This window comes from Petaurus breviceps, unplaced genomic scaffold, assembly GCF_028583685.1.
Source record: "Petaurus breviceps papuanus isolate PSGF00001 unplaced genomic scaffold, PetGlider_PUasm1.0 90784, whole genome shotgun sequence".
In the NCBI taxonomy this organism is placed as follows: domain Eukaryota; kingdom Metazoa; phylum Chordata; class Mammalia; order Diprotodontia; family Petauridae; genus Petaurus; species Petaurus breviceps.
Window position 1 is genome coordinate 5,621,340 of NW_027187345.1, and position 21,560 is coordinate 5,642,899.

The following is a 21,560-nucleotide window of genomic DNA, read 5'->3' on the forward strand; positions in this document are numbered from 1 at the left end:
AGAAGAAGAAGAAGAAGAAGAAGAAGAAGAAGAAGAAGAAGAAGAAGAAGAAGAAGAAGAAGAAGAAGAAGAAGAAGAAGAGGAGGAGGAGGAGGAGGAGGAGAAAGAGGAGGAGAAGGAAAGAAAAAATGATTCAAAGTTTGGTCTTATAAGTATGTGATTTATAAACAAGTGCATTATTTTTCTAGGGCTTTCAAAGTTAACAGGTTTTCTAGCCTCTTGGAATGCCATTGACTGAATAGCATTATTTTGATGAATGGTTGTGTGTGTGATTATGTGTGTGTGTGTATGTTCCTTACTTTATAACTTCCTATGGTGACTGTATCTACTTGTAGGCTTCTTTAAAAAATCATTTATTTTAACATTGGAAAAAGAAAGAGGAAGAGATATGTCCTGGAATTTATGTACTGGTTAGAAAATTTCCTGTCCATGAAATCCCTCTCACAGACAGATAATGTTTTCAATCCTGTCCCTTTCTTACCCTTAATAGTACTTCTGGTACACCAATGGTTTTTACTGATCAACTGATATTTAAAGATACTATGCAGCAAGATATAGCTAGAGACATCCTTTCTCTTCTGACTTCTCTTCTGATTGCGACTTAATGGTATCCTGGTAGCTGGAAATTTTTTTCTAAATATTTGGAATGGGGGTTTTAAATACCCTTTGATGGAGAAAAGTGGTTTTCTGAAAATTGCATAATGACTACTTTCTCTGGAGAAAATCTGGAGGGGTTTGTGTTGTTGTTTTACTTTTTATCCAAACACTTGAATCACATTATCTCCAAGTGAACTTATTGGTTTTCTTCTTTTTCTGAACATTTCTTTCCCCCTAGTAACATGGTTGTTACAGGCATCTTTAGTTTTAGAATATAGTTACTCCATTTATGTATATTTAATATTCATGAACTATTAACACAGTATTGATACAGAAGAATAAATATTAAAACTTGAAAAATGCAGATTTTTAAGGACCAAATTGCCACAGACAATACATAGCACATGAACTCCATCTTCCTTTTTAGGATGTCCCTTTTTACCCATAGGAGCATTCAAAAGTAGAACCCATCCCCGCTATCTAAATAAAGCCTATTTCTCCTCCCCTTCACTTTTCAATCCCTTCCCCTTCCTCCTCAAACATTTCCTTTTAGGCTTCTCTCTTCATAAAAAAACAAAACAAAAAAAAAACCCAAAGAGATCCCCTTTCCCTCATTGCAAGGACTCAGTTTGACCAAGACACATCCTTCACTCTCCTCTCTTGTCAGTTGTTCTCTCCCTTTTTTATGTATCTTACTATTTTGTAATGTAGTTCCCCCCAAGACTATTGATTCAAAAGTATGTGGAGTATCACAAAATTCCATCCATAATGCCTTAGGCCTTTCCACTCTTATCCCCACCTCACTTTAATCTTTGCCCTTCTATCCTTATGTGTGTGTGTGTGTGTGTGTGTGTATTTGCTTTTTGGAAGGCAGTTGGGGTTGTGACTTGCCCAAAGTCACACAGCTAGTTTTTGTGTTGTGTTCAAATTTGAACTCAGGTCCTCCTGACTCCAAGGTCAGTGCTCTATTCACTGCGCCACCTAGCAGCACCTCATATATATTTTGAAAGAAATCTCTTACTGATCTCTCTTGTTAGTCTGTTAATGTTGCTATCCTTAGCTCCTGCATTCATTCACCCTTCCTGCACTTCTGTTGTGTAGGATGTTCAAGAAACATATAATCTCTTCTCTTCCGGTTTTCTTTCTAGGAATGTTTCAAACACCTTTTTGTTCTTGAATATCCATCTTTCTATGATTAAGCTCAGATTTTAGAGTAGGTCACCCTGGCTGCAACTTGAGTTCCATTGCTCTTCAGAAGACATAATTCCATTTTCTCCTGCATTTTCTAAAGTGTATGGAATAGTCTTGTATTAGTTGAATTTCCTTTCCTGCATATTTGGAGGGCTTTCCCCTGATCACTTGCACAATTTATTATTTATAAATTATTAAATTTAGGCAATGTTTCTTAGCTATGGAAATCAGGATTGGGGTTTTTTTGAGGTGATCTATGTATTATTTTGATTGGCATTTCAATTTTCTGTGTTCAGAAGTTCTTTTTCTTACATTATGGTGTTTAGCATTTTTTTTCACTTGTGTTCTCCTGGGAAACTTATAATTGTTAGACTTCATCAACGCATCCAGTCTTCAAGATTGATGTTTTACTTCAATTGCATGGTTGCTTTTGTTGCTTTTTTTCCCCTTTGATGTTATCATTCCTTCTGTGTATTCACATTCTTAATATGGTGTCCTCTTTTTTGTTTATCTGGCTATTTGTTTATCTGGTCCAACTTGTCATTCCTGACTCAAGTTTTTCTATTTGAATAATTATTTCTGCTGTACAGGTCAATAAATTCTGTTTTCAGAATTATCATTTTTCTTCAAATCTACTTAGGAAGAGTATGTTGGCTTCTCAAGTTCCACAGGGTCCTCCGTCTCATTCAGTGTTGAGTCATATTTGTTTTAGTAGTATTTATTCATAGAATCTTGTTTCCTTCTGCTGTTGACATTTTCTCTGTGATTTATTTGCTTATATTTGAGGTCTTTGTATTTTCTTTTTTCTTATTATTTTTCCCTATTGCGCACTTTCTGACCTGCTCCCCCACACTGTGGTGGGTTCCTTGGGAATTGGATTTTAGAACATCTCTGCCTCCTCCCACACTGGGTAATTCATACTTTCCCAAGTGATGTGTCTGCCTCCAGTGACTTCTAACAGGACAGAATTAATCCAAACTGGAAGCTGGACTCTTTCCTTAGGCCTACTGGAGTGCCATACAATCTTTCCATGCCCTCACACACACACTGTGTCCTGCCCCATTCCATCAATTTGTCAGTTCTCTGACCCAGGAATACAGAGCACTATAACCAGGGTTGATTTCTCTGGGTTAGAGTTTAGATATCCTAGGTTCTGGGAAAAGGGGCATTGGTGTGGGGTTGATCTCTAATTCAAGTTCAGATATTTGTCCTTATCTGTTTCCCCTATTCTTCCACTCTCAAAAATATAGAGAACTTTTTTTTTGGAACAGAGTATTGCTATGAACCTTTCCATGAAGGCCCCAGAAATTTTCCACTGAATTGATTATGGATCTCCAAAGGGCTAGACAGGCTAGAAGACTAGGATCTGAGGTTGGGTTTTGATGTAAATGCATGGATCAAGTTGACTCGTGAAGCCTTGCTGCTGGTAGTGTGGTGAGTAGGAATGGGAGAGAAATGCTAACTGAACTCAAGGTAATTATTATCTCATGGGTTTTTGTTAACCTTCCTTTTGGTTCCTGGTATCCTAGAGCATGGTGACAGCTGATATTGTTTTATGTTTGGTGGATATTTCCCATTATGGAGAGGTTTGAGAAGTTGTCAGGATCAGATAAAATGTCAAGTCACATGACCTAGAAGTCAGGAGGAATTTTTATTCACTCTTTCCTCATTCCTTATTTTACTAAGATCTTCCCTGGATAACTCCTTTGCTCTCATATATTATAACTACAAGTTAATAACTTCCTTATTCACGTAGCTGGGAACCTGACTGTTAACCCACAAGGTAGTTTCTGAGTCATAGATGCTAGCTCCTTTCCCTAGTTATTGTTTTAGATCTCCCACAGGTTCTAAAGGATACTTGTACCTTCTAGTCAATCAATATGGGTTTTCTTAAGATATTGAAACTAAGGTCATTCCAGGATATGAAGCTGACTATCCTTTTCCTAGCCCTGTAATATCATTATTCCATTTGACAAGACATTTGTATCATGAGAAGTACTATGGTGCTATGGACATGGAGGTGGACTTGGAACCATGAAGACCTAGGTTCATGTACTGCTTCTTACATATGCTAGTTATGCGACTCTGCACTAGTGACTTCCTTTTTCTTCCTCTAATACATTCTTCAAGACTTTAAGTTGCAGAAAAGGGGCTGACAGGGACTGTGTTTATAGAAGGAATGGTCCTCCTTTGGAATTTCCTCATACCAGTTATATCACGAGCCTGGTACTGATTCCTTTGTCTCACTTTCCTCAAATTGTTGATTGTTTTAGTTATTGCACCTTTCATGGAGAGTCCTATTATGAAATGATCGACTGTGACTATTCTATGCCATGGCCAGCTTTGGAGTCTTCATCCTGCCAAAAGCCAGGTCCCTTGTTTTCCTTGCATAAAACATGGTATTTTTGCAGTAATACAGTAATGGGTATTGAAAAGAGGACATAAAAATATTTCTTACCTCTTCAGAATCTATTTACAGTTGTATTTACATCATCCTCAACATCTCATTAGTTGCCAAGCCCTACTCTTTCTTCCTTCGTAGTACCTCTCCTATCTATTGCTCTTCCTTTTCATCCACTTGTCACCACAGAAATTAGGTACATATGCTTTTATGTCTATAATATACTATTTCATCAGCATCATTATTGGTCTGTGGTTCAAGTCATTCCCCCTTTCTGATTCATTTTTTCACGTTGCTCCTATGTCATCTTCCTAAAACACTAGTTTTATCATACCACCTTATTGCTCAAAATGGCTTTTTCATATCCTGTCTACAGAATAAGGCCAAAACTCCTTATTTGAGTATTCAAGTTCTTCTCAAATCATGTCCCAATCACCTTAACTTTGCCAGTTCATCTCATGCTAATTCTCTAGATGGATACATTCCATTTTTGTTAGATTGGATTGATTCATTCATGAAATATGCTTCAAACCTCCCATATGGTTCATGTTATTTCCTTTTCATAATTTCTCCATTCCCCCATCCTGTATAAAATTTTGAGGTTCAAATCAAATCTTATTTTTTTTTCTATAAAATCTCCCTTTATCACCTAGCCCAAAGTGATTTCTTCTTCCTCTCCTTTAGCCTGTGGTAGGCTGTGGTAGCTTTATGGTCTGCATCTTTTATTTGACCCTATTTGTAGGACCTTGTATTAGCCATTATCATTTCATATAAATATTTCTTAGAACTAGAATGTTCCATAAATGTAGAAATAGTACCTTTTCCATTTTTTCTATCCCAAGCAAGACACCTTGAACATGATTGGTGTTAAATGCTAAATATTCATGGATTGATAAGTGTAAAATACAATGAAACCAAAGGATGTAATGGGTCCAATTCACCATCACTGGTGAAACTACATATTTAATGGCAGAAACTAGTATTAATTATTTAGCCTCTACTATTTTTATCCATATTTATTGGTTGTGGTAGCCACTGTTTAATTAACAAGTGAAGATTTATGTGTGATTCTGTTTTATTTCACACAACTACTACTTTTTAGTCAATTCTCTAAAGAGCTATACTTTTCTGAGTGTACTTTTCAAAGATGGCAGTGGCACTGGTACCTAGAGACCCAAGGCTAAGTCAGTTCATTGAATCAAACCCACAGAAAATATTTACATTGATAATTAAATGTCTTTATTGTCTACATTTCATTAGTTAAATTCATTTTGAAAAAAAATAATTGAGTCTCTGAATCTACCTTCTTATGAAACTATTGATGTCATCAGAGACATGCTGAATGCCCATGGAGAAAAGGTTTTTTTTTTTTTCCTGAAAAGCAACAGGCTTGTCCCATTGTTACTGCATACCTCTCTAGACAGAGACCCTAAGGAGAGTTACATAAGTAGAATTAAGCCCCTAAATAAAAAAAATGAATCTATTCAAATGCATATTCATGTTTTGGAAATTCTAAAAAGAAATGTGGGTGGGTTCTAATGATACTCTAATGGAAGTAGATTTGTCAGGCTTGGAACATAAAAAAAAAATAGATTAAGTTCTATGAACATGGCAGAATATACTAGTTTCTTTTTTGTCGGAATAATCCTAGATATAGTAATGGTTTTGTGTAGCACTTTCCACCTTGAGATATGATATACAGATATGTAGTTCCTTGATAAAAATTAAGAATAGTCTGTAAGTGACTCTTGCGGCACCCTTTTTCTTGTCACCATTCTGAAAGTGAAAGATAAATGTTTGGGATTTGTTTGTTTCTCATCAGCATTCTGAAAAGTCAGGGATTATGGGACAATAGATCCTCATGTGTACCTCTTTTTTTTCAGGACATTTATTGAAAGAAAAGATACACAAAGCTTATGAGGCCATGGGGTATTCATGATTTGAAGGCAAAATTTAAGTAAAGATCCCTAAAATAAAATTTACAATGTAACTATCACTTTTAGTACATGAGTAACAAATGAATCATACCTTTCACTATACTGTATATTTATTTTGGTTTTAATACTGAAGTTGTTTCTTTCATAGACTTACTTATCATAGATTTCTTTCAAGCATTCTTAAAAAATTTTAAATATTTTTTGAGAAATACACTCATTTCATTAAAAAGGAAAACACCTTAGTTTAAGTCAACTCATTGTAGATAATCATGCTAACTATAATGAGGTAGAGAAACCATATCAGATTAAAAAGTTCCAGCATATATGTAAATAAAGTAGAAAATTTTTAGCATAGGCAGGACATATAAAATGGCTTCCACTACCTTTTGAAAATACAATGAGGGCGACTAGGTGGTGCAGTGAATAAAGCACCGGCCCTGGACTCAGGAGGACCTGGGTTCAGATCCCACCTCAGACACTTAACACAAAAAACTAGCCGTGTGACCCTAGGCAAGTCACTTAACCCCAATTGACCTCCAAAAAGCAAAAACAAAAAGTTCAATGAGGTTACTGTAAACTACCACATTAAAAATGTTTCTGTAGATTTTAAAGACTTTTCTTTAAAAAGTCATTTATACATATATGGTAAAAATTCTGTAGTCAGAGTGGATGTATAATCGATATGCTGAAGAGATAAGATAGATATGTAAATTATGCTTGTATTTTTTGCAAGCAAGAAAGACACTCATTACATTTACTAAGTCAATAAAATGATTCCAAGATGCTTAGTTTTCCCATTTCAAGGCAGCAAAATCTATAGAAACATTTTTAATGTGATAGTTTACAACAAGCTGATATGTTTGTCAACATATCTATAAATCTTTATCTATCTATCTATCCATCTATCTATCAATCAATCAATCTATCTATCTATCAATATACAGTCAGATTCTTCTGTGGCACTTTTCAAAACCAGGAATCTCCTAAAAGATTTCATCTAAGATTTGTCCAAGGTAAAATAGTAACTCTATAGCTATGACAACTTTGTTCCCCCTTTATTGGTTATTGGTGAGAATTTGATGTGTGCTTAAGTTTTCCACCTAAAACACAACCTTATTCTTGTATTTTCTTTTTTCTTTCTCTTTTTTATTTTTTAGTTTACCTCATTCATTGCCACAAGATTTTGAGTTACAAATTTTCTCCCCATTTTCCCCCTACTATAGCGATCCCACTGAATATCCCCTCCCCCAATCTGCTCTTTCCCATATCTTCCCCCATTCCTCCTCCAACTTTCCAGTAGGGCACAGTGCATTTATTCCTGTATTTTTTGTGCTTAAACCTAGGGGAAAATTAAAAGAGGCAGAAAGGAGCTATCCTTCTGACCAGTTTCCTTCCACACTCTGCTAGGAAAAGTAGGCTCAGTATTTATCATTATAAATATCTGTGACTATTCATGCATGTCCTTAAATAGACCAGCAACATGAATACAGACATCATCTCAGCATTTGTACGAAGATTTTGACAACCTCCAATGTTGTTTCTTGCAGTCATTGCATTTTGTATGTACTTGACTTCTATATTTGTGAATGGGAACAATTTTACTATAAGTATATAAGGTTATACAACAAAGAGATTCAAAGGATGTGCAAAAAAGAAAGATGCACAATTTGTATTCAAGGGCAAAAAAAATAATCCAAAAAGCAAAAATCAGTTTTCTAAAAATGAAAATTAGGAGCCTGGTTTGAAAGAGCCAATTATGTAAATAACACAACCCTATTTAGCCATTCAAAACAAGGAAAGTGTCAGTCTTCCCAGAATTCTTAATATGTGTAATAATGCAGCAACCTGCATGGAAATGTAGCCCCAAGAAGTGTGGTGTTCAGGATTGTGACTTGGCCAAGAAGGGGGTAACTTTTCAACTTGCATTCTCCAGAATGTTCTGCTGTCTGCCTTTGCTCTGTCTCAGATTTGGTTGCTTTCTAGGCAACTTTCAGAGAATACAGGAGCCAGTTTAGCTGACTACCTTACAGAGAGTGAGTACTCCTGATTATAGAGCAATTTTCTCTAAACAAAGTAAAAATATGACTTGAGTAGAGAATAAGGAAGGATTATAGAGATTGGCAAAGGATTTTATCTATAAACCTGGAAAGGGAGATTTAGATGGAATTTTTTTTCCTTTTTGAGGTTTAGCATGAAGTTGCTTCATAAAAGATATTCCTTTTATTTGACCTCCAGACTCAAAATTTTTTAAACTCTGAAGTATGGCATCCATCATTAAGGATAGAATAAATAAATGTTTATGAATAAAATCAAATCATATTTCAAATGGTTTCTACTATTTGTGATGTATTTTTAAAGTCATTCATAATAAATCAATTACTTAATAATTTATGATTTAGAGATTTGAGTCAATTTATTTATATGTGCACAATGATATTATGTGCATTGATGTTTTTTGTTTTATACAATATCAGAACATGGACATCAGCCGAAGTGCCAAAAGATGAAATCTTTATAAAACCAGTATTGATCTCTGTAACATTTCCTGAAAATTTCTGCCAACTGCAATCCAGAAGAAAGTAACTAGAATATAAATGTCATTCAGATGCACCACAGAAATGATGACAAAAAAGAAAAAGTTTGCTATTATGAGACCCAGTAATGAAAGAAAAAAGGCAAAGCTTCCCTTACAATTTTTTGGAGATGTTTTCCAACTTACCCATAGTCCAATTGCTTTGGCCAATGCCATGGAAATTAATTCAAGGATACCTTTCTAATCATTTGCACTATGGATTTAATTGGGAAATAAAATGAGAAAACACCTCACATCATCAAAGATAACCAAATAAAGATGACTCATTTCAAATCACTCTTATTTAAAGTAGTTGGCAGATTGCAACTACTCATCTACTCCTCAGAAGATTTAGGAGAGAGATGGCAACTTCTCAAGAACAAACAACTACTACAACAAACTTACTTTATTGAAGAATATGTTCCAACCATTTGTGAAGGAGGTGAGAGCTACTTTTGCCATTCATCTCTGTGTATCTGAAACAAATGTGAAAGAAGCTGGTTTAGATCACCTTCAGGGACCACAGAAATTTGTAGTTTTATGTCAGGTTCAAAATAAACAACTATTATCATAGAGAAAAAGTTAAAACTGCATCATAGTTACAGAATCAAACTATAGAAAGTATTTCTTCTGATTTCCTTCATCTCTTTGGATAAAAATTAGCTGCCAACAATATGTAACATACCACATATGACTTTCACACATTCATGTACTATATGTTGGCATTTCAAAGAAAGGTATGTGAATCTAAGAGACACCTCCCCCAATTTTGAACAGTCATCTGTAAGCAATCAAATTGAATTGCTTTTCTAACTAAAGGGAAGCATTCCAATAAAAGTACTAATGGATAATTGAGGTTTCATCTAGTTCTTATCTTAATTATCTCATAAAGTTGAGAAAGTTATAGAAAGAGACAGAGCTGTAAAGACAAAATGTTGCTGAAACGTAAAAAGATTGCTCGGAACAGTCAACCTAAAGTTGAACACCCAAAATGCTTGATAATGAAAAATCATACCAATTTTTCATTAAAGAGTATAGATACAAGTATGTATTTCTTTAGAAAAGAGAAAGAATATATATATATATATATATATATATTCTCTTAACATGTCTCTGAAAGTTTCTAAAAACAAATCTTTTTAATAAGATTATAAAAAATTAAATATTTAAAACCACAAATAAAGGAAAAAAACCTAATTACTGCCTTGTAAAATAAATGCCTCAGTGTCTGGAAAAAGACATATATTAAAATCTTATTAAAACCACTGAACAAGAAGTTCTGTAAGACAGAACTCATTCTGGAAACAAGAGAAACCATAAAACAGTTAACAAACTGAGTGAAGAAGAAAGTAGTATAAAATAATTAAAAATCCATAGAATGATTAAAAAGTAACCCACAGAAGAGAAGCATTTCTATATTAATGAAGTAACCTAAGAAACATTATTTCTTATTATTGCTTATGTAGTTAAAAAGCACTGTTGAAAACTTCTTGCTAGAGAGAGAAAAATCTGTATAACCAGTAGCAAGTTACAAAGACAAAAATATATAGAGTTCCTACTTACCCTGATATGTAATGTCTTCTCAATAGTAAGATGTGCTCCTCTTGCAAAGATAAAATGACAGTGAATGTTCAGAGTCTTCCTGTGCAGCGAATTCCTGTGAATTCGTAAAAGACTTCATCTGTTCACTGAACTGGATCTTGAGCTTAGTTCTGGGGACAGCAGTCCCTCCTGACCCCTAAATCTGACTCCTTGATTCCTCTTCACTATACATATATTTTAAAGAAATATAAAGTCTTAGACTTAACATCCTAGAACAGCACTCTGCAGGAAATAATTAGTAATCTTGGAATGTCCAAATGATGCTGAAGCTGTTATGAAAGTCTCATCTTATGTAACAAATCTTGCAAACATGAGAGAGAATTCTATGACCTAAAATTCTAGAGTGTTAGTTTATCTTAAAAGTTTGGAGACGTCTTAAGAAGAAATTCTGAAGACACAAATAAAACAATTGAATCAATAAAGTAAATGGGCAGACCTTCACCATATAGTTTCTTTCAAGATTTATTACACATTATTCTTTTTCATTCACTTTTTATTACATTCAAACTAGACTATTTGACATTCCTCATCCAGAATGTTCTATTTTCCATCCATATGCTTTTGAACTTGATTAATTATCAAAAGAAACTTGTAAAGAAAAACAACTTTGAAAGGTTTACAAAACAATGTAGTGGTGAATCATGACTCCAGAAAATTGATATTGAAGCACATTTCTTGTTAAGAAATTTTAAAAAGGAGAAATAATAGACTCAAATCACAATATGAGGCATGCAGTTTTTGACATGGCTAATAAAATACACACACAGAGAAAAGAAAAGTTTGTTGTATTTAGCAGTTAAGAGCTCATTATTAGCTTTGGAAATGATAATTTCAGTTGTTTAATGAAGTCATAAATGATATTGCAAAGGATTCAAAAGAAATTTAGAATAGAGAAAGTAAAGACACCAAGAGTAGATAGCTTTTTCAAGGAACTGGGCTGAGAAAATAAGGACAAGTTTAGGATGGTAGGGACAAGGACAGGGATATGGAAATGGTACAAACTGGACCTGTGCTGGGTTGTGTTGTTATCAGAAAATTAAGGTGGGAATTTATGTTAATGGAAAATAGAACAGATGACAACTATATTACACATAAATGAAAGACAGTAGAAACAAGGATGAATTGTATTCTTCAAAGTTAATATCAATCATATTCATGGCTTCAACAATATTTTTTTAAAATAGAAACCATATAAATATGCCTGATAGTTAAGGTTTAGGCTCTCTGTTATAAGGGATTATATGCTAATGAGTAACATGGAGAAGATATAGTGTTCCTTCAGTTTTCAGCTCTTGTATATAGGTTCCAGTCAGAGCCTCCAGATAAACACCTGGAGAGTACAGAGACACTAGACAAACCCCACTAATTGTCCTTTTCAGTGTGTTAATAGCCAGGGCCACTCAGAACCAAAAGGAAAACAGGAACAGACAACCATGGGCAAGCCTCTTCTCAAACACAATGAATGAAGAATATTGACAAAGATCATCCAATAGTACATATATACACCAGCGATGTTCTGTAACAGTGACACTACCAAAACATTATCATAAGACCAGTTTTCTCAGAATGTTTTGTGGTGCCAAAAGTGATCTTCCCCCATACTGCAGGTAAGAGTTTTTTTCAAACATGCACTGTTTTCCTACCTTTGACTTTGATTATATTGCTCTCTTTCCAAAAAGGAAGTCCCTTTTGCCATGTTAGCTTTTGAAACCCTATCCATTATTTAAAGTCCAGCTGAAATTCCAGCTCCTCCATAAAAGTCCCCTGATCTTACTAGCCAGAATCAATCTCTGCATCCGCTGTATTGTCACAATTAGGAGTTTTCTTCTAGTACTGGTCTCATTCAACATTGTTATTTTTATTTGTTTATGTGTACCATCTTCCCAACTAAACTATAAGTTATCTGAGACTCAACATGATTTCTTGATTATCTTTGTATCATATTACCATTACTACCTAGAAGTGTCTGACCCACACATATAGATGATATCACTCTGATGGCAGAAAATGCAGAAGAATTAAGAAGCTTCTTGAAAGGGTTGAAAGAGAAGAGTATAAAAGCTAGTTTGAAGATTAAAATTTTTTTTAAAACTCTAAGGTCTTAGAAACTGGTCCTACCACTTCCTGGCAAACAGAGAGAGAAGAAATGGCAACAGTATCAGATTTTATATGCTTGGGCTGGAAGATCACTGAAGACCATGACTGCAGCCATGACCCCTTCCTCATACTAATGAGGGAAGCAGATTTTCATTTGTCTTCTATTATAGGAAAATCATAAAACTGTGTGATATCTTGTTTTTGAGAGTTGTAATATTTTATTCTAATTATATTTTTAAACCTTTCTCATACACCTACACTATTTAGAACACTATGTTAATGGAGGTGATATGAGCTTTTAAAAAATAAGAAACACTTCCTGAATTCATGAAACATTAACTCTATTGCATCTCAAATTTAAATCAGAAAGTACAAAAGCCAGAATAATTAATGAAGTGCTTATATATCAATAAATAAATTTAGCTAGTCATTAACTAAGAAGAGAATTAAACCTTAAGATCATAATTCAAAAAACTACTGCTGTATTTCATTTTCTCATGTTTTCAGTGTTGCTGATATTGAGAGATTTTTTAAAGTAGCTAATGTGATTACTCATACTTCCATAAAAGACAGAATTGTGGAGCAGATGCAAAACTGGTCTTGGAGTTAGTAAGACCTGAGATGAAGTCCTTTGTTTGTCGTATCCAGACTATAACCCAGGACAAGTTGTTTAATGTTTCAATGCTTCATAACATACCAGCAACGTACAAAGCAATTGTTGACATGCCTTGATATAGAGAATACCTTTTTCATGGAATTGTTGGAAGGACAATGCTGTAAAAATCTTAAAGTGATGCATAAAATATATAATAGATTATCAATTATGTTAAAATTGTGAATATATACACTAAAAAGGTAGAGAGGCAAAGCTGGGTAATTGAGGGCTATGCAGCAGACTGTGAACAAGTCAGAAAGGTTTCCATAAGGGTTTTAGGACTAGCTCAATTTTTCATCATGAGAAGGTTATCAAAAGATAATTTTTTGGGGAGGGGGGAGACAGAAACTTAAGAAATCCACCAATAAAGGTGTAAAAGGGTTATGAGCTACCTTTGTGAAAGATATATAGTTTGGGCAACATTGAACATCTTCTGAAGGCGAAAAGGGTATAAGACTGTACTGAGTACTTGTAGTTTACAAAGATAATGTTCCATCAGAATTATATAATTTCAATTAAAGGACAGTTCTGATTTCCTCATTGTGATAAGGAAATGACTTTTAGGCCTTGAAAATTATGCTATGATATAATTTCTAACAAGCTCTGACATACTGAAAAGGTTTCAAGTACAGGACCAGAGTTGTACTGCCATATAAGGACAAATGTTCTTGGTTTGGAAAAGCTCTTAACTCGGATACTGATAATTTGTTTTAACCAAAGCAATTCATAAAGATTATTTGCTGAGACACAGGTTTTTGATATGCATCAGGGGAGAGAATGTCCACATCATTGTATGTTATATGGACCCTTTAAGGCACTGCTCTGTTAATTTAGTGCTAAGAGGGACAGAAAAGGTTTTAGGTGGTGGTGGTGGTTGTTCACATAAAAGAAGAGACTAATCAATTACAAAAAGATTAAAAATATTGCTATCACTGTAGATGCACATTTTGGTGCTTAAAGGAAAAGTACTTTGGCTTAACAAAAAGTGCTAAAACATGGGTATGAAGAAACACAGCTTTCAAATGGGATTTGAACCATTGGAGACAGAAAATAAACAGTGCCATAAAAATAAAATCTTAAGTGAAAAATGTAGGGTGATCCTCACGATAGATGAAAATATTGATTGTTTAAATGGACAGAGAAAGAACTATTGCTAGCTATGAGAATTAGCAACTCCACCCCCCTTTCTCCCTTCTTTCTTTACTAATATATGTATATGAATATATATATGTACATGTATGTGTATAAATATATATTTTAACTGATCTTTCTTTTTCTTATTTAATTCCCACCACAGACTTTGAAGACATTAAGATTTTGAAGGGATGCTCGTCTCTTCTCCCTTATTAAAGTGTCAACCCTGTATCATCATACAGTTCCTTTTAATGGCTCAAGTAAATATACATTTCTAGATTTTTTTTGAATTCATGTTTGTTTTTCAAAGTTCCTATTCATTTCTGGAGCCTTATCATCAGAAATATTTGAGTCTTCTATTTCATTAATGCTACATTTCCCCCTTTAGAACTTTATTGTTTTTCAGGATAAATTTTTCTTGATGCTAAGTCTATCTCTTTTGACTTTTAGAATATTGCTTTTCCTCCTCATTTATAATACAAGCTTCCAGTCAAGCTCTGACCCCATCTCCACCCCACCCACCTATTGTGCTTTTGGATGGTTTATTCTTATGTTCACATCCATCTCCTGGAATTAGACCCCTGCACCCCCCAGTCCCCATTATTGAGACAAAGAGTACTAGATTTTCCCGAACTTATCTGCCATTTCAGGACATTGTGTTAGAGACTGTGGAGCCTGAGTCTGGCCTGGCAGGCTCTGGGTCCTGGGGTGCCACAGTGTTTGACACTACTTGTCGCTCTTCACTGCCTTTTGCTACTTCCTGCAATTTCCAAAGTCCCCACCTAGGAGCTTCCTCAGAAAGAAACAAAGAAAGAAAAGTTTGAGGGAAAGAAAGAAAAAACTGAGTGAAAGGAAGATCATGACATAAAAGAAATGCCATGACCTAAAATTCAGGGTAAATCAAGCCAAAATTTTTGGGAAGATATCAAGATAGAAATTGTGAAGAAACAAGCAACAATTTTATTAGTGAAGGAAATGGAGAGGTTTTCACTATCTATATCCATGCATCGTTTCTAGATTTGTTCAATATCTCTCCCCTTCACTTATTCTTTGGGCTATCCACACTGGGTCTATCTGATGTTCCTCATGCACAATTCTCCACCTACCATCTATGTGCTTTTGAATTGTCTAGTTGATGGATTGAAAGATTATATAAAGAAACTTCTTTGGTTACATGATACCACTGAATTTGTAATGAGGAGATTCATGGATTTGAATTCTACTTCTCTTACTTGGCTGTTCTATAGCTATTGACAAGTCAATTAACCTTTCTGAAGTTATTGTTGTCAAAAAGAATTAGAAATAAGGAGGATGCCCATATTATCTGCCTGCTCAATAAACTGTTCTGAATCTCTTTTACCTCCAAGATCATATATGAAAAAACCTCTGCTTGGTATTTAAAGTCCTTCAGAACTTGACTCTTTCCTATCTTTCCAGTTTTTAAAAATAATTTATTCTCCTCCACATCTTCTGAAATCTAACTACACTCACCTATTTACTGTCCCTCACATAGCCCTCCATCTCTTTACTCCTTCATTTCTCAGTCCTCTATACCTGAAATGTTCTACCTCCTCACCTTTGCATCCTGGCTTTCCTGACTTCCTTCAAGATTCAAATATAATTTAACTTTCTGCAGTAGGGGCCCTCTCTCTGGTATTACCTTTCATTAGCTAAGAGGCAAATAGCACAGTGAATAGATCTGGCTCTGCAGACAGGAAGACTTGAGTTCAAATCTGACCGCAGACACTTACTATTTGTGTGACCCGAATCATTTAACCTCTCTTTGACTGCCTCAGTTTCCTCAGTGGTAAAATGGGGAAAGTAATAACTCTCAGGCTTGTTGTGAGGACCAAATGTCAAGTTCTTATCACAGTGTCTGACAAATAATAGGCACTGAAATGCTTCTTTCTGTTTTGCCTTGATACGAGGCAGCTAGGTGGCTCAATGGATTATACTATTGTGCCTGAAATCAGGATGACATAAATTCAAATACAGTCTCAGATATTTACTAGCCATGTGACCCTGGGGAAGTCACTTAACCCCTGTTTGCCTCATTTTTTTTCATCTCTACAAATCATAATAGTAGCACACACCTTCCAAGGTTATTTTGAGGATCAAATAAGATAATAATTGCAAAGTGCTTAGTTAGCATAGTGCCTATCACATAGTAGGTACAATATTATTATTGTTAATTATTTATGCTGTACATATGTGCGTATATGTGTACATAGATATACACATCTTTAAAAATATATTATCTGTATTGTTTTTTGAACCTTGTATCTACCATTAGAATGAAAGCAGGAATTGTATTTTTGTCTTTCTTTGTATCTCTAGCTCTTAGCACAGTTCCTATCACATTGAAAGTCCTTGATAATTCCTATTGACTCACTTGCTTACTCATTGGTTGTAAAAAATGAAAACAAATTCATTTAATATCAGATGATCTTACCTTCATCTTCTATACATGTTTCATTTTATACCTCAGTGAACCCTTGAATTTACTCCATTCCCATATCTGTATCTTTAGATAACTCTTCTTTTTTCCTAATCAGAATAATTTTCTTTATAACTTTAGAATTTCATTCTCAAAAACTTTCCATATCTCTTGATCATGAAGAATTTTAGGCCACGGAATCTTGCTCCTATTTTCTTTAAATCTTCCATAATTAACTCTGTTAATATCCAGGATATATGTCTAACCCTGTCTTTCTTTTGAGGCAACAAGGTAGCATAAAAGATGGAATATGGACCTGGAGTCAGGAAGATCTGAGTTCATATTCTAGTCTCAGACACTTACTGCCTGTGTGACTCGAGGCAAGTCACTTAACCTCTGCTTGCCTAAGTTTCCTCAACTCTAAAATGGGGTGATAAAAGCACCTATCTTGCAAGGTTGTTGTAAGGATCAAATGAGAATATTTGTAAAAAGCATTTAGAATTTACATTGCAAGGCAAATACAGATCCACTAACTGGTTTAGTAAAGGCGGTTTCTTACTGGGAGTCATCTATACATCTGAAACCCAGAGTTTGGTTAATACAACAACAAAAAGACAGCATTTTCCTTAATAGCTTCTGTGGTAGACATGTTGCAGGAGATAAGAGTGAAGATTTTGTTCTTCAATAAATAATCTTAGCCAATAATAGGAAAATCATTCAACTAAGATCAAGTAGAAGAAGCCAGGAAAGGAAAATTGGAAGCTTTTTGTGCATGGGGCATTTATTTTCAAAATGACAGTAAAGAAAGGTAGAACTGTATTTTTATGGGTTATTGTTCTTCTTGTTGTTGTTTGCTATGTTGTTTAAAAGTTTATCCTCCAAAAGAAGCAAAGAAAGGAATTTCTACTGAGGATCTGATTCTGATACTGAGGTTCTAAAGATACAGATATGGGAATGGAGTAAATTCAAGGGTTCACTGAGGAAGAATTAATTTCTGGGGTAAAAATATATGGCAAATTTTGTGGGGAATAACCATTTCTTATGGTTTGCAACAGGAAAGAAGAGAAGGAAGGTAGGAAATAAGCATTTATATAGCATGTGCCAGATACTATTTAAGTGCCTACTATATGCCAGATTCTATACTAAATGCTATTATGTGTCAGAGGTGAGACTTGAACCCAGATCTTCTGTACTTTGAGGCCATTGTCTATGTACTACTTCCAACTATCCCCAGAATGTTATTCTTTAATATAGGTCAGACAATGTCACCCACTACCCACCCCCATCAATAAACAACAGTAGCTCCATATCATGTCCAGGCTAAATACAAAATCTTTTGGCATTCAAAGCCTTCATACCCTAGCCCTCCCCTATCTTTCCAGACTTCTTAACTCCTTCCATCACCCCATTATATTCTTTGATCCAGTCACATTCCCTGTGTCAATTCTTACCTAAAGATTATTCACGATTCAAAAGTATGTGGCATCTACTTATCCAAGAATTGTGCATTTACAAATGGCTCTAGTTCTCAGAAGACACTTATTTCAGTAGGTAGTCTGAGAATATTTGACTAGCCCTGAATGGACCTTACCTATCATTTGGCATATTCCAGTGTAGGATAAAGGAGTATTCAGGTAGTTTTATTGTAGTTTTGGATGTGTTCTTGACATATCCTTTGCTTTCACACCAAAAGCTTATAATTTGGTAACTTTTTTCTTTAACATGAAGAGAATCCCTTGACTGGATGGAAGAGAGCTAATGCAGACTATAAGCTGAAAGAGTCTCTAAGGATATTGAGGTTCTCTATATTTTCCTGCTTATAGTCAGCATTTCATTTATTATGTAAAATGCTACAACTTTGCAGCCTTCTGAAGAGATGAATAAGTACTCAAAAAAGTCTCTTCTAACCAGCCTCACAAGAAAAGACAAGTGGATGAAGAATGTTTATTATCCAGATTATGATTAGCAGTTAAATAGAAATCAAAAGATGCTATCAGTATATACATATACCTATATCCTTCATCTAATCTTTTAAAGTGTTTAGAAACTGACTTATTGTCCTTTGTAAATGTCTTTCTCAGAGACTGAACATACAGGATGGATATTTCTCCCAGGAAAAAGTATAATGGACAATGAGTTGCACCCAAAATTAGGCAGGCTAAATTTCAGAGCTCCTTTAATGAACTCCAAATTTTTCTGGAATCAAAACCCCGTATTTTTTTTTAAATATTCTGGAAAACTTTATTTTTATCGTAGGTGGAATGGGGACACAGCAAGTTAGATGATTCCAATTTTGTTGGTAACATCTAAAGCATCATAGTCTGGAGCAAGACGGACATAGGCCTTCTTCTCTTCATCGGGCCGGATCAGTGTGTTGACCTTGGCCACATCAATGTCATACAGCTTCTTTATGGCCTGCTTGATCTGATGCTTGTTGGCCTTGACGTCCACAATGAAGACCAGGGTGTTGTTGTCCTCAATATTCTTCATAGCAGACTCGGTGGTCAAGAGAAACTTAATGATGGCATAGTGATCGAGCTTGTTTATGCGAGGGGCACTCTTCCGAGGGTATTTGGGCTGCCTTCGAAGTCTCAGTGTCTTGGGTCGCCGGAAGGTGGGGGATGTTCAGGTCTTCTTCTTTTTGTGGCTATGGACACCCTTCAGCACTGCCTTCTTGGCCTTCAAGGCCTTGGACTTGGCTTCTGTCTTGGGGGACACAACAGCTTCCTTCTTCGCCTTCAGTGCCATGTTGGGGGAAAGGAGCCCGTATTTTTTTTTTTTAAGCAATCGGGGTTAAGTAACTTGCTCAAGGTTACACAGCCAGTTATTTCTGGGTGTGGTGCTAAGTGTCTGAGCCCGGATTCGATCCCCAGGTCATCCTGACACTGGGGCCGCTGCTCTTACTCGCTGTGCTACCTGGCCACCCCAAAACCCCATATTTTTAAGTATCAATATTGTACTTAAAAAAAAGATGTATATAAGATATGAAGTACAACAGTTTCTGAAGAATTGAAAATGAATTACATAGAAAACAATAGGTTCTAGGTGAGTGTGAATATATTTCAAGTGATAAGGTATGAAAGGTGGCCTTATATATATGGGTAACACTACCTTTGAGTAAACCTGAGTTTCTCTTAGAATTTTAATTAACTCACATAACACTGGGTACCTATAGTTAAGTTTATATAAAATTCATATTCCATTTTCCCTCTGGATCCCATCATAACAACATTGCATTGGGTAGCAGGTTTCATGCTTTTTGGTGTTAGGACCCATTTATACTTTTTAAAAAATTTGTAAGAACTCCTGAAAGAACTTTTGTTTATGTGGTCTATATCTATCAATATTCACCGAATTGGAATTTAAATGTCTTAATAACATAACAAAATAGTTTTGACCTTGCAACCCCCCCCCAAAAGCATCTCAGGGATCCTTAGGGGTCCCCAGACTACACTTTGAAAAACTGATGTGCTGGAAAGAGCATTGGGTTTGTAGTCAGGTGACTTGTTACTTTTAACTTTCATGTTACAGATGAGGACACTGAGACCCAGAGAGATTCAATGATTTGCAAAATGTAACATAGCTAGTAAGAAGCAGAAACAAAGTCAGAGCTTGAACCCAGATTCTCTGACTTCAGACATTTAACTCCCTAGGGTCTCAGTTCTTTATCCATGAATTAATTGGATGGTGCTAATCTCTAAAGATGCTTCTAGTTCTAAATCTATTATACTATAATTCTTTAATTAGAGACCTCTCCTGATATAAGCAGTTATCATTCCCTTCTATGTCTATTCTCTGTGTTGTTTATCCTCATTATAGTATCATTGGTAGGTAAGAGTATTTTGTTCTACATATTTAATACAGGTTTCAACTGGATGGTTCCTCTATCATCCTTGTTCTACTGCACTTGAATATTGGTGATTTGATTTGCTCTCTGGATAACTTGACCTCATTTCAGCTGATTTTTCATTCCTTTGATCTTCTTAAGCAACTTCTTCCTTTTTAATGTACGCTGAATATTTGTCATCCTGAAGAACAGAAGTTTCCCTCTTCCTCTTTCCTATCCTTTGAATCCTTGAGATAGTATGCTGATAATTATATATTCTTAAAATAAAGCTGAAAAAGTTAATATTGATACCACTGAGAATCCCACCTTTATATGCTGAAATGCTGACCTTGCTTCTGCCCAGACTCTCACCACCTCCAAGTCCATCCAGTCTTAGTTCTTAACTAGTTCAGTTCCTTAACAGTTTAGTTCCAAACAGTTCAGCTAACACAAGTTATAATGAATTTGCTGACTCTGTTTACACAGATCAGTTACAGACAACCTAACAAAACACAATTGTAGCTCTTTTGAAATATATTCCTTTTTTATTGTTTCCCTACGGCTTAGCACAGTCCTTGGTACATATTTACCCTAAATAAAGGTTTGTTGAATGAATGAATCAATCAATCAATAGTGAACACATATGTGTGTATTTAAACATAATAACCATTTCCTTCCATTTGAACATTTTTTATGCTTTCATCATTTTTGTTTTTATTGAAAATAATTAAATTCATTCACAATTTATAGTTTTCTTCTTTCTTTTTCTTTTTTCTCTTCCTTCCTTTCTTCCTTCCTTTTCTTCCTCCCTCCCTTCTTTCCTTCCTTTCTTCCTTCCTTGTCTTCCTCCCTCCCTTCTTTCCTTCCTTCCTTTCTTCCTTCTTTTCTTCCTTCCCCCTTCCCCTGTTCCCCCTTCCTCCCTCCCTCCCTCCTGTCCTTCCTTCCTTCCTTCCTTCCTTCCTTCCTTCCTTCCTTCCTTCCTTCCTTCCTTCCTTCCTTCCTTCCTTCCTTCCCTCCCTCCCTCCCTCCTTTCTTTCTTTCTTTCTTTCTTTCTTTCTTTCTTTCTTTCTTTCTTTCTTTCTTTCTTTCTTTCTTTCTTTCTTTCTTTCTT

At 35.1% G+C, this 21,560-nt stretch overlaps 1 protein-coding gene across 3 annotated transcripts in view; it reads right to left on the bottom strand.

Annotated features, from left to right (window-relative positions):
- The window catches only part of MYCT1 (MYC target 1), a 151,851-nt gene that overhangs the window by 15,003 nt on the left and 115,288 nt on the right, over positions 1-21,560 (bottom strand). For all 3 annotated transcript variants that reach the window (XM_069069643.1, XM_069069645.1, XM_069069642.1), the window contains exons 2-3: positions 10,262-10,355; positions 9,104-9,174 (exon numbers count right to left, since the gene is read on the bottom strand). In XM_069069643.1, coding sequence (XP_068925744.1) covers positions 9,104-9,129 — 26 coding nt within the window. In that variant the 5' untranslated portion in view covers positions 9,130-9,174; positions 10,262-10,355. The remainder of the gene's footprint in view (positions 1-9,103; positions 9,175-10,261; positions 10,356-21,560) is intronic.